This window comes from Dendroctonus ponderosae, unplaced genomic scaffold (genome assembly GCF_020466585.1).
Source record: "Dendroctonus ponderosae isolate FM_Combo_2020 unplaced genomic scaffold, Dpon_F_20191213v2 Dpon_F_20191213_4, whole genome shotgun sequence".
NCBI lineage: Eukaryota > Metazoa > Arthropoda > Insecta > Coleoptera > Curculionidae > Dendroctonus > Dendroctonus ponderosae.
In genome coordinates, this window is record NW_026018611.1 from 3,366,064 (window position 1) to 3,379,773 (window position 13,710).

The window sequence follows — 13,710 nt, forward strand, 5'->3', positions numbered from 1 at the left end:
TTTTCCTAGAGGTTGCAATGACTACAAGATGAATTTTTGAGTTTGTTTCAAGTTTAGCGATTTAGAAAAATGAAGTTTTTGCTCAGAATTGAATCAAATTTGCTATGTATTGCTTAGTGCTTTGGTAACATCCCAAATATACTTCAAATGATTAATTTTTATAGGTATTTTGAGTAATTTAATTCGAGAAGGGCGTGTTTTTGTGCTGTTTGAATCAAATCCACATCAGTAAAATTGGAAAGCGCATTGATTGTGATCTTGCAAATGAATTACACGAAATCTTACGAAAACTCAAATGCAGAAAGAAACTGGAAACAATGAAAAAAAAATAGAAAAAATGGAGGAGTCATTCGTCTAATTAGTTAAAAAATACAGTATTAACAGGCAAAAACTATAAATCGATAAGCATATACTCCAAAAACTGTTAGTTAATAGATTGAATTATTTCAATTAGAAGGCTACATTACAGTCTAGAACTCTTAAAAGAAAAAAATATAAACAGATAAACGAAACACTCTTCCAAAACGACAAACAAACAAAATGGACTCGAAGAAAGTCAAATTCAACGAAGGGACAGAACACGACAGAAAACAACAGTGAAGAGCCAGATGGAAATGAATTGGAATAAATGCGAAAAAACACATACAATGTGACTTAATAATCACGCTAAAATAACAAATTTGAAGGAAGAAAGAGACGAAATAGTGTTTTTAGTACTGAGAAGGACGCAAACTAAAAACGAAAACTTGAAATCAATATTAGTAGTACAAAACAGCAAAGAAGATCAAAGGCTACCAAGATAAAAGTAGTCAACCAGAAGTGTCGAAAAAAACTCACGAAGAAGGAAATATACGACAGGTGACTATGAAGAAATGGACAGAAAACAAAGATAACCGAAGATAGTATCGAAACAGTTTATTGGAGTATATAAATCACAAATGGCCAAAGGTCTTTGTACTAGGTTTTGATTATGAAGAACAAGCAAAATTAACATCAGTGACAGAAAAATCGTCCTAATGATTTTGAATACAGAAAAGTAAAAATCAAAAAACCTCAACAATGACCAAAGCAAAGAAATATCTAGAAAACCTTGAGGTCATTCGTCCAATTAGTTAAACAAACTGCCGATATAAACGCAGCAAGCAAAGCAAAACTGATAATTTTTACATTGATCTAGAAGAGAGAAAACACAAGACAAGACAATATCCAAAAACAGATAATAAATAACGAACAAAACGAGCAAAAGCTTTCGCTGGGTTGAAGGTTGCGATTTTTTTTGCCACGAGGGTGCAAAAGCTAAAGCTTGCGTTCTTGAACCTGAAGTTGGGCGATTAAAAAATCAATTCCTGCTACCACTTTAGTTCAATTCCATGTCCAACTCAGTGCTTTAGTAACATTCATGGAAAAGTTCAATTGGATACTTCTACAGGTTTGGAAATTGCAATTTTTGCCCATGAGGTTGGAAAAGTTAAAAAAACCCTCTTTTAGACTAAATTTTGACGATTGAAAAAAATGATTTCCTGTTCGTAATTCAGTCGTCAAATTTACTTATCAAAAGATGCAAATTGTCTTCAATTGCTCTCAGCAATCTTTTTTATTTGGAACCCTTTTATCATTAAATTTGGCATCAAAAGCTCCTTTTCGTAGAGAACATTTCTACCTGAAGTCGCATATAGAGAGCGTTCATAAAGTTTGAATAGTGAATATTTCTCAATCATTTCTTAATAGCGTCACTAACGCCTTGCAATATCTTCAAACAACAGCTGAATTATTATTCAATTCCCATTAATAATTGACATTCTTAAAAGGTTATCGTATTGGCAACGCAAATAAATGATAATTTGCTATTCATTAGTTTAGTTCTGTTGATTCAAATATTGAAAATTGTTCAAAATTCTCAGCTAATCAACTCGCAAACTTGCCATTAATTGTTTTACAAGACAAGTTTCGATTTTAAAACTATGAATTATCAAAGTATATCTTTCTGGTTGATTGATCGGAAGCTGAAAACATTTTCGAAATATCTACTGCAATCTCCAGGAAGGACTTACCAATTACCCTGTAAATTCGGTGATAACGCAGGAATTTCAGGAAGGAAACGGTTGAACGATATTTCAGAAATGACCATGTTCTTGCGATTCATATCACAAGTAATCGGAAGTAATTTTGATAACAAGCCACAACTAGAATATAACGAAAGGGCGACAGAAGACCCGAAGCACGCTTCATAAGTCCAAAAGTATTTCCCTAGAACTAATCGCGAACATTAAAGTGAACAATCTTCAAAGAGTTAATCAGAGCATGTTCCACATAGTAGGCCCTTTTGCCGTGTATTGTTCCACTCGTCATCCCGAGACCCATTCCAGGTATGTTATTAGATTGCGTCTAATTGAAACTATTCCCGAAATTATGTGCTCTCGTTTTAGTTTCCCTTCGTCCCGATCAATATCCAGCTTTAAATATAATTAATTTTCCTAGTCGTATCTACTACCTGCCATAAGCTGGAACCGAATTAGCTACACTTCACGATAGCTGACGGGTCTGTTTAAATTGTAATCGCGGTCGCATACGTTGTTTACAGCTTTCCATATCGATTTGATTGTTCAATAGATCTAGAAGGTGGATTTGATCAAGTTAGAGGCCGGATTAATGGCTCAGCGGATCTTTATAGACGTGGCTTAAGCCCTAAGCAATCGAACATTTACCTTTACGTGCAATAGATCCCTAATGGAAACACAAAGGAGAAAACATGTTGAGAAGATTAAGTTGCTACACATAAATTATCCAGGTGAGCAAAATGACACACCAAGCAGGAGAAAATAAGAAGCGGACGAGGTTTAAAATGGGAAAGACTGGCCAAGTATTAAAGTGTTTGTGGAAAACACGACACTTTTCTGGGCATGTTCTATTAACGTTCTGGAAACTTTTGCTAAACGTCGAAATAAGCAGGCCAATTTAATTCAGTAACTTTGAATCTGTAATTGTTTTTTATTGTTTTGAGATTATTCGCCCTTTTTATAGCGAATTTATTCAGCGTTCATAAAAAGATTTATTTTATTTATTTTAACACTAAAGGCGTCAAGACACACTCATACTTCGAACCGGGTTTAAATTTGTTCGACTATCTTGTTTTAAGGGTGATTTAAAAAACTAACTTTCTAGTCTTGCAGTGAACTAACTACATTTTTCCCCTTGTTGCCTTTTTCAAAATGTAAAGCTCGTCTTTAAGCAAAAACTTCATTGTCGACGTAAGACAAAAATTTAATATACCGAGCTCAATAAATTCAATTAAAGTTTCAGTTTAATTGAAAGTTGCCAAAGATGGGGACAATTCGGATTTAGGTCACTTTCGAGGCAACCCTGCATCTTGAGTTTTTTCTCGAAAAAAAATTAAAAATGTTATCACTGCAAGACCGAAGGGTTGCTTTTTTGTGACCGCCATGTAACTAAAACATGTACGCGGAAAATTAAAGAAGCGTTATTATAAACAAAAAGAAAACGTTATTCGGTCAAATTTGCTTACAAAAACTTTTGCTTTGTTTAAAGCATTATTTAGTCCAATTCTTCCTCTTTCAGTTCACGTTTTTGCAAAAAAAATGTACTGAAAATAAAGTCTGTACAGGGTTGCGAATTCAACAATGTAAATTTTCTGAAAGTTTGGCATGCTCCCGACCGAACAAACAACCTTTTTTTGACTTAATCAACACAAGCATATAAACTGCTCAACAAAATATACATTACACGGTCAAATTTGCGCTAACTTCAGAACTGGATAACTTGTGATTGCTGAATGCGACTTGCTTTCTATTTAAAGCCTTTTATACGCGTTTTTCGAAAATAAATTTTCTATAAAACGCAAATATTCTATAAGTTCAGAGTTGTGCGTTTAGTAAAGAAGAGTGCACTCTAAATGTCGTAAAAATTCCTTCAAACCTTCAAAAGTTCATTAAAAATCGCATGAAATGAAGTTTGCGCGCTTCATAAATGTTGATTTGAAAATGAACGCGTTTACCCAACTGCAGACTCTTGAGTAAAAAATTCCAACTTCCAAAGTAAAGCAAGTAGAAACTTGAAAGATTGTCATTTCTCTTGACTTTTTTTAAACAAAAACCATAGAACTGGCACCCATATTTGCATATCTAAATCGGTTCTTTGGAGACACACTTCAGATGAGCTTGATGTAAAAATACAAAGCCACCTAAAATATTCCCGTTTATAATAAAGTTTGAAAATTTCTTGCGAATGAACCAATAGTTCTTGTATTGAATACTGGAACACAAATGTCCATATCTGAAACGGTTCTTTGTAGACAGGAAATCTGTCCAAAGCCAAACTTATTTCAAATCAGCAAAGCAAAGAGAGAAATATAAAGAATCCATAAAACTTCAGTTGCTTGACGGAAAACTGAACTCAGTTCTAGCTAAAAGATTATTCTTACCAGCTTTTTGCAAGCTGGCGCCCCATCCTCCATTTCAACGGAATAAATATGATTATTTAACAATTTAGTTGTTCGCCCTTTCGATGATTCATTCATTCACTTGGACTTTGGCAGTTCGATTTCAGTTTGTTTATTGTTGCCACTGTTTGCCCGGCAATATTTCCATAGGCAAATTTTACGTTCCCCCTCAACGAAAGTCAACAACACTAACGGAAAAACGCTCCAAGTGCCGATCTTTCACTAATTTAATTTTCAATTTAGAGCCGTTTATTTTTATCTGAGTTTCACTCAACTGCAGTGATTAATGCACAACGCCAAAACTAAAATTAATAACCGAATTAAATTTGTGTTTCTAAAAATATAGACTAAACAAAAAAGAAGAAATCACTTGTTGCTCAACTTTTTGAGCGTTAATAGAAATCAACGAAATTTCAACTAATGTCCTTTAAAAGTTCTGATTTCAAGAATTATTCCGCGACAAGCGCAATTCAAGGTGCGGCGCAGTAAGGCGCGATGAGTTATAACTCAACTCACAGAGCGACATCAACTAGAAAGCGCAACTCAACACAGTGTTGCCCAGGTCTACTGTAAATGCATAATATCAAGTGAAAAAAATTATTTTCTTTCTAGGGGGTTTAATAAAATGGTTCAAAGAGCTTCTTTTCAAGTTGACTGTAGGATTTTGAGAAAGATACTGCACATTTTCTTTTTACTGTTAAAAATGCAACTAGTCGGATCGTTTGGCAAAAATTATTTGTTTAAATTTGGAAATCTTGAAAAGAGCGCAAGATTTGCCCAATACACCCACTCACAGTCGCACATAACTTTTCCATGAATCTGATTTCCATGAGTCTTTGTAATTTTTATATCTACTGATTTCGAGATTTGCACTGTTTCATTTTTCACCCCGTAGTAAATTTTGCAAAAAAACACCAGCTGATACAAAAATAATTGTGCTAAATAACGTTTCAAACAGAAATCAAATATCTGGCATCAATCAGAATTAGCCAGTTCCAAAGTTAGGTCCAATTTAGTATTTAATAGGCCGTGTAATGTTTATTTTGTTGAACAGTCCACTTCATTTCTATTTTCATACTGTTTCTGTTTTTATAAAGTGTTTATAATAAGTTGGTTAAGAAGACAAAAATTGAGTTGGTTTTTTTCATTTGAAACCGTTTTTTGATGACTGAATTTCCAAGATATGAAAAATGCGTTTGCAAGCTATAATTTCATTAAACATTTTGGAAATGTTTAACGATCGCAATTCAGATTAGAAAAAGCATATTCGTAAAATATTCAATGTATCTATCATTAAATGGATTTTTGTCATCATTAATTTCACGTTGTTTTATCCATTCCATTTATCTAAATATACCAACATTGGTAAAATTGGCTGAAATTTTGATATTTTTGGCAAAAGCTGCTGAGTTCAGTATCAGTTGCAAAAAAATCGGAAAAAATGTATATTAAATTAACGCTGATCGGGTCATCTTTTATCTATATTTCCTATATTTTTTGAGTTTCTTCAACTTTCCTTCTTTCTTCGGCGTATTTTACTTATTTGCAAACCCCCTGTTTGTTTTTTTTGCGATTTAAACAAAATCCTACGGTTGAACTGTCTGATGTTTTTGGATCCATTTTAATAAATCGCTTAGAACGGAACGGATGGTTAAAACAGAATAAAAAAACACTTGAAATATATGATCCATTTGCAGCATACCTGTGCGACCAACCTGTTTCTTCGCAAAGTAAAACTATCTAATTATCCATTGTATAAGACACTAAAGGTAAACAATATAAATAAAAGAGAATGGACGCGAACTTTTAATTTTGCATCGAGGTCTTTACCGTCGTAAGTAGGTTGGTTTATAGTCAAAGATTAAGAGTAGTTTTGCCTATCAAAAGCTTAATAAATTGTAGATAGTTTTTCAGCTGATTATCTGGTATAAATATTCAATTGGAATTAAAAATAATATGTATTTTTTTCGCTCTGCGCTATTTTTTGCACTTTTTGCTTTCGTTTTGTCCCACTGTTAATTCTGGTTTTATTTTAAAACTTTGGTAATTAAGTCAATCTTAATGCTATTCAGCTTGCATTCAATCCGGCATAATAAAAAACTTCTTTTTTCCATCCTGATGGTCTTGTACTAATTCTAACTTTCACTTGTTAAAAGTCACATGTGCGGACCAAGTGATCATAATTCACCGAGCAAAATCCTGCAGCCAATAAGTAGTAATTTGATGGTTAAGCAGAAAACATCGCAAAACTCTTCATTGATACGAATCTTACAGATCTTAAGTGGGATTTTGGGTTTTTTCCTGATTTTTTTTTCGAGTTAGTCAGTTTTGCGCGATCATTCCGTATTGGCTGTAATGGATTTGAAAATCACTTTTTTGCTCGTTTCGTGTGTCGCTTTGGCCACTAGTTTGCCCACCATGTACAAAGTGAACGAAAATAAGGTGCTGGAAAAAGGTGTGATTAATAATTTATTGCAAGTCTTAATTTTTGCGATTATTTCGGGCATTTATTCGTGCATCTCTGTGTTTTGTAAAAGCGTTTTAATTATTTGAATGAAAAAGTCCGAAAAAATGTTTTATGGCTGCTAGAAACAAGCTTTTATTTGTAGTAAAGTGCAATATGCTGAGCCCAGTTTCACTTTTTGCGGAATTTATCTCGGAGAGTCAAAACGACGCATTTTCCATCTATTTTATTACCACAAAACTTGCGAATGTGGGTGTGATTTCAAGGAAATACCATTTGGGAGAATTTATTTTTAGTTATGATTTCTGTGGGTCCATTCTCTGGTATGAATTATTAAAAATGAAATAAAAAACAGCATGTGAAATTCACACAATTTTAGCTTTACAATAAAACTTCAATTCATTCTGGATCTACTATTTCTCTGAATTCCATTCCTTCGAATCTATATAGTTTTATTTTAAAATACTTATTTAGGAACATTTCTGAACACGCCCAAACCCCAAAACAAAAAAGTCGAAATACTATATATAATCAAAAACTGTATTAAATTATCCGCGCGTTTGCTTATAATTTTCCTAGAAGTTCCTAGAAGGTCCTAGAAGTTTTTGCTTGTGACTTGTACAAAAGCATTGATCCAGGCACGAAGTACAATAATTTTTTAATACGTTTGTAGACTTAGTTCCTGTATCATCAACCGTTATTCCATTGCCCATCTACAAGGTGAGTTCCGCTGGATACAACATTAAACCATTAAAAGAAGACGAACTGAATCAACGACCAAAAGGCCCTGTATCACTGATTACAGGTAAATGTTAAATTGTTTAGTTTCATTTCAATTTTAAAATTGTTCCTAGCATTTAAACAATTATAAACCTATTAACTATTCCCAAATGTGTTCCCAATAATGTATTGTTGATTTTCAGTTAACAGCAAAAAGCGAGTCATTCCCCAAGAGAAAAAACCCACAGTGAAACAAGTGACGAAGAAACCATAAAAAACTTAAACTGATCGAAAAATGAACACAAAAACTTTCAAGGTTCTGAAGTCGTTTGGCAACTAATTGTGTACAAAAACATTTAACAGTTGGAAAAATGGAGCAATTGCTTCCGAAGCGACAAACACTTCAACCAAAAAAAAAAAGAAAGTTACCACTAACCAATTACCTGAATTTAACGTACCTTATTGTTCATACGATGTACTTTTGAATTGCATTCTAATCCCGATCTAATTTGTTAAATAAATATTTTGTTCATAATAATCAGAAGAGTTTTATTCGCTGGTGATCTATTGTTAAGGCAATGAAAAATTGAAACGCTGCGTTGAGGAAATTATCAATTTCTTCAAGAAGTTCTGCTCAGTGCCTGTTTAATTCATATCAGGGATGAGGGAGGTTCTTATTAGAAACTCTTTACACCCTAACCAATATGCGTACCAAATAGAAAAATATTGCGAGTCTAGATCAACGTTCCTTCTGTAAGTGAACAAAGTTTAGATTTTCAGTTATAATCAGGGAATTTTCCACAATTTTTTCAAAAATGCGTTTCATTTACAAAGTTGTTTTTGCAAGTCGCAGTTTAACAATTAGTCATTGACGAACTAAGTAAGTAAGGAGGTAAGAAAGCTGCTTTTGTATGTTTTTCTAGGACAAATTCCGGTTTTTAACTGGCAAAAGTTTCGATTTTTCTCAGCATCAGACAATTTTCAAGAATATTTCAATCACGCGAGTTACATCACCGAGTTGAATGTAAAAAATGCTTTTTTCCATCACACTTGGTCGAAGGTAGAACGTCTGTCGAATTTATTTAAATAAATTGTTTAAAAAAATTAGTTTATTCGTTAAATAAACATAATTCGCGCCTTGTTTTCGTGATGGTGTTTCCGGGCCGGAGTTTATCATTTATTTCCTGTGTAACTTCGCAAGTAAATTATTTTGTAAGAGAATGTCCTTGTGTGAAGTGGACAAAGTTTCGATATTCAACCATCATCAGGCACGTTTAGGCTTTGACATTCAGTTATTGATCAATTAACAAAGAGAGAAAGTCGCTTTTGTATGTATTTTATAGCACAAAGTCCGCTTTATAACTAGAAAAAGTTTCGATTTGCAGTTATCATCAAATAATTGTCAAGAATTGATGGTTTTCGTAGGCCAGAGCTTAGCATTTATTTCCTCTGTAGCTGGTAAGTAAAATAACAATTTTGCGTTGCATTCCTTTCTATAAGGGGGCAACGTTTCGATTTTCAACCATCTTCAGGAAATTTTTGACATTGTTTCAAAAAAGTTTTTGATTTACAGAGTTGTTTTTTCAAGCCGGGGATAGACGTTTATTTATTGACGAACTATTTAAATGAGAGAGTTGCTTCTGCATGTGTTTAGGTAGGGCAGTTCTACAAGTGGCAAAAGTTTCAATTTTCAGTCATCAGGCAATTTTCAAGAATTTTTAAAAATTACTAGTTTCTGTGATTTTTTTTTAAGCGTGAGTTTTGTTTTTCTTTGTAACTCAGCACGTGAAAAAACTCATTTGGGTTGCATTTTGTAAGACAAAGTTATCATTGGGCAATTTTGAACATTTTTTCAAAATCGCGTTTGACTTATGAAGTGTTTTTTTCAAGCCGGAGTTTGTCATTTTTTTATTCACAAACTAACGTAAGCAAGTAAAGTCGGAAATAGAGTCGTTTTTGCATATATTTTGTAGGGCATAGTCTGTTCTGCAAGTGAGACACAATTTTTCAAATTTACGTCTGGTTTTCGTGATTTTTTGCATTTTGATTCCATTCTATAGTTGAGCAAAGGTTTCGTTTCCAGTCATCATCAGGAAATTTTGAAGAAAGATGTGTGTAATTTTCGCGATAATTTAAGAGGATTGTGTTCTGACATTTATTTCCTTTGGAACTTGCAAATTTAAAGAGTCACTTTTGTTTCGCACTTGCAGGTCAAACTGTCTTCTATAAGTGGAGAACGTTTCGATTGTAACCATCCTCAGGGAATTTTCAGGAACTTTTTTAGAATCTTGTTTGAATTTTTTAAATGTTTACAACGGGAGTTTAACAGCAATTTCGTCCAAAACCAACCAAGGGCAAGAGTAACTTTCGTATGGATTTTGTTGGACATAATCTGTTTTCTGTTTGGTAGTAGCGAAAGTTTAGGTTTTGAGTAATTTTCAAGTTTTTTAAAGTGCAGTAGAATTTTGTCGTTTTTTTGTACAGACCTAAGTTTGGCATTTTTTTTCTCAGAAACCAGCAACATTGCCGATACACTTTTGCACGCATTTTATAGAGCAAAGTGTGTTCTCTCTTTGGAGACAATTTCGTGTTTGAGTCCTCGTTAATTTTGGCAAGTGTGTTGTACACATACAACACAGTTCTCTTTCAGTTTTGAAGTTCTTTTACAGGCCTAAGTTTGGGCATTTATTTTCTCAATATCTACTAAAGTTAGATAATAACTTTTGCCACGTTTGTAGATCAAGGTTTGCTTTATACGAGGAAAACGTTTTGATTTTAATTCATCCTTAGGCACTTTTCAGGATTTTGTTTTCAATTTAGTTTGCATTCTGCGCTTGCTCATACAGGCCGAGGTTGAACAGGTTTTCCTTCAGAAACCAGTCATGTTAAAAAGTGACTTTTAAATGCATTTTTTTGGCATAGTTCGTTTTATAAATGGCGAACATTTCGATTTTGAGTAATCATCAGGCTACTTTAACATTTTTTTTTTATTTGCGATCAAATTTGGCGGGCTTTTATGCAAGCCTAAAGTTTTTTGCTTTTGTTCTCAGAAACCAGTATGGTTACATGTGCGTTTCGTAGGGAAAAATGAGCTATATATCAAAAAAGTTTCGATTTTGAGCCATTGTCAGGCCATTTTTGAAAAAAGTTTCATTTTTTAAGTTGCTTTTGCAGGCATAAAATTGGCCTTTCTTTAAAAACTAGAAAATTTAGAGAGTTGGCTTTGTAAACATTTCCTAGTACCAGCTGTGTTCTACAAGACCCCTCGATTTTGACTCATCTTCAGGAAAATTTGGACAATTTTTTCAAATTTTCTTTGTAGTTTGCTTTCGTTCATGCAGACCAAGTTTATAAATTGGTATGTATTCCTAATGCGACAATTTTAAATCAACAGACAGCAATTACCTTCGTAGGTAGCTGACTATAAATTACAAAATGTGTTTTATGTACTCTAAACTAGAACATTAATTTCCTCATAATTATTAATTGCGATTTTCGATTAAGCTGTTGTGCGCAGCTAAATTAGTGGATTAATAATAAACGGAATGTTTTTTGCCGATCATTCTCGTGTCGTGGTACCCTTCGATCGAAAAACTCCACCCTAATGAATAATGTGCCATGTAAAATCAGCACACATTTAACAGTTCTGTTTGTTCAGCGCTCAAAATATTAAATTAATTTCGGAAAAGTCTAAACAGGAGTTTTCCCCATATTTGTTTTAATATAAATTATCAATGAACTTGCGGAGCTGTTAGTTTTGGAAATGCGCTCAATTTCCTTGTGTAAATTTTGCGGATAATACCTCGGCGTTTCGACCATTTTAACGGCGCTTGTGTTTAATTTCACTAAAACCACAAAACGCTTACTGACTGAAAAGTACGCTAATTCACCCGGCGGGTTGTACGGAAACAAGATAATTCAACAAAGCTCAAAGAGTTAAAGTAGTCGAATTAACGGCACAAATATGCGGAATAATCTGCACTTGGAAAAAAATTCGAAGAATTCGTTGTCGAAACATATAAAGTTCCCCTGAGTGTTGGCAATAAAGCGCCAGAAAACATTATCATATACAAAACGTTTTGTATCAAAAAGGAAATGAATAGACATAAAAGAAACACTACCATAAAGTGGCAGTAATAACACCAGCAAAGGAACAGTCTGAAATCATGAGAAAGATATTCGTGTCTCTAATTTTTCGAAGAAATGGTCGCTTAATGGCGACGCAGGGTGATATAATATTAAATATGGCATGGCAAGGGGCAATAAATGTGAGACAGAATACAATAATTACTATGGTCGGCATGAGCGAGACTGTTGTCCACTCTTCAATTGATCCCCGGCACGAATATAAGGATCTCGCTTTGGATTAATCAACAGGAAAAGGACCTTTTCGCCTTTATGCTGCACGAAAAACGATTAGGAATTTACTTAGAGGCCCCTGCCTTTCGAATTCATTACTTAGGAGCTTAATCCATACAAGTGTAACTACTATGTAATATTTTTTCTTCGGCTAATCGCCCAAGTCTGCATTCTCGGCGACATGCAGTCCCATTTTCTTTCGTTCCAACAAAAAGGGTTGGGTAAAAACGGTTCTTTTAACTTTCCACTAATTTTCAGCATTTAAAACCTTGTTAAACAATCAGTAGAAGTATTAATTAAAATTCCTGCTAATATGGTCGATTAATTCAGTGGATAAACCTTATTTTTGTCCTGTTTGAAGCCAAAATGTTGGAACATACAATTCGAAACATTAGTAGACGGAAGCAGCAAATTTATTGAGCAAAAGAAGGGAWGATCGAAAAATCATATAAAAAATGTGTTCAATAACAAACACTCTTGACTTGGACGAAGTGAAGATATTGAAAACTCAGGCAACAAAAGCCCTGAAACACGCAGAAGATGAACGGACAGTCGAAAGTGATGAAGCACCAGTCATTTTTAATCCTTCGATGGAAACTACGCTGGAAGTGAACAAATTGCAAAGAAATATTGAATGACATCAGGAAATATAGTGTTTATGGAGCAAGAAAGTCGTCAAAAAACTAGTCGMGTACCTGATTAAAGAAGCTACAGAAAACTGGATGGAAGGAAACTGTCAAGTAATGTTTAAATAACAAAATAATATTTTCACATTTCTTTACTTAGCTTAGCTTCACTTTTTACTGTTTTCTCTCAGGGCTTTTGTTGCTTTATTTTTATTATATTGCAAGAATTTCACAGCATTTCAGTGAAATTATTGCACACAATAAAATTGATTGTCATCAAATTGACCTGGAAGAGCCAAATATAATAAAAATTAGGCAACAAAAGCCCTGAGAGAAGCAAAAGAAGAAAAAACAGTAAAAAGTGATAAAACCTGAACACAGCTTTCTTTCATTTTTAGTTATCTTATGGAATCTACGCTAGAGTAATGGAACAAGTTGCAAACAAAGACTTGATGACATCAAATCATAGCGTTTATGAAAAAGAAAAGAAAATTCAAACAGAAAATAATCCAAGCAAATGAAAAACAAGTCGACTACATAATTAAAGAAGCTACGTAGAACTGGATGGAAGAAAACTATCAAGTAATGGAATATATTTTCGCATTTTTTCTGCTTGGCTTGGCTTTGAAATGTTGTGAAATTCTTATACATTTTAAAAGCGGTTGTCATCGGATCAATTAAATTTTCTCTAACATAAACTGAAATAAATATATCCTCGCACCCCCATCCTGGCGGGCTTAATTTTTTTTTTCATCTGATACTCAAAAGCTTCACAAAAATACAATGCAGAAAATTAGTAAAAAAAAGCAGCAAACTTATTTAAAAAAACGAACCAGTTGAGACATGAAACAAACTTGAACTTAGAATAGCCAAAGATATTCAAAAGTGAGGCAAAAAAGCTCCGAAAGAATCAAACGAATAAAGGCAGTAAAATGTGATAAAACATCACTAAGTTTACGCTTGGAACATTCCGTAAAAGCAGGGAGAAATTTATTAATGGAAACTTTAACGTAAAAGTGGAAAGGATCAAAAGAAAATCAATTATGAGACGAAATGAAGAAGGCAAAGAGTGGAATGAAGAAAAT

General features: G+C 33.5%; 1 protein-coding gene across 2 annotated transcripts; it reads left to right on the forward strand.

Moving 5' to 3' along the window:
* Window positions 1-2,330: 2,330 nt before the first annotated feature.
* On the forward strand, window positions 2,331-8,178 carry LOC109546813. 2 transcript variants are annotated; one of them, XM_019917938.2, is made up of 3 exons: window positions 2,331-2,788; window positions 7,594-7,725; window positions 7,844-8,178. In XM_019917938.2, exons 1-3 carry the CDS (start codon window positions 2,728-2,730, stop codon window positions 7,912-7,914), a joined length of 264 nt encoding a protein of 87 aa, XP_019773497.2. In that variant the 5' UTR covers window positions 2,331-2,727; the 3' UTR covers window positions 7,915-8,178. The 2 variants fall into 2 exon arrangements, with proteins under 2 accessions (XP_019773497.2, XP_019773496.1); XM_019917937.2 differs by lacking the exon at window positions 2,331-2,788 and adding an exon at window positions 6,596-6,911.
* The last annotated feature ends 5,532 nt before the right edge of the window (window positions 8,179-13,710 follow it).

What these genes read in the sequence shown, in the direction of transcription:
- LOC109546813 (XM_019917937.2), top strand. Translation starts at nt 6,812, where the DNA reads ATGGATTTGAAAATCACTTTTTTGCTCGTTTCGTGTGTCGCTTTGGCC. An exon ending in AAATAAGGTGCTGGAAAAAG is followed by an intron (nt 6,912 to 7,593) that starts GTGTGATTAATA and finishes ATACGTTTGTAG; the next exon opens with ACTTAGTTCCTGTATCATCA. An exon ending in CCCTGTATCACTGATTACAG is followed by an intron (nt 7,726 to 7,843) that starts GTAAATGTTAAA and finishes GTTGATTTTCAG; the next exon opens with TTAACAGCAAAAAGCGAGTC.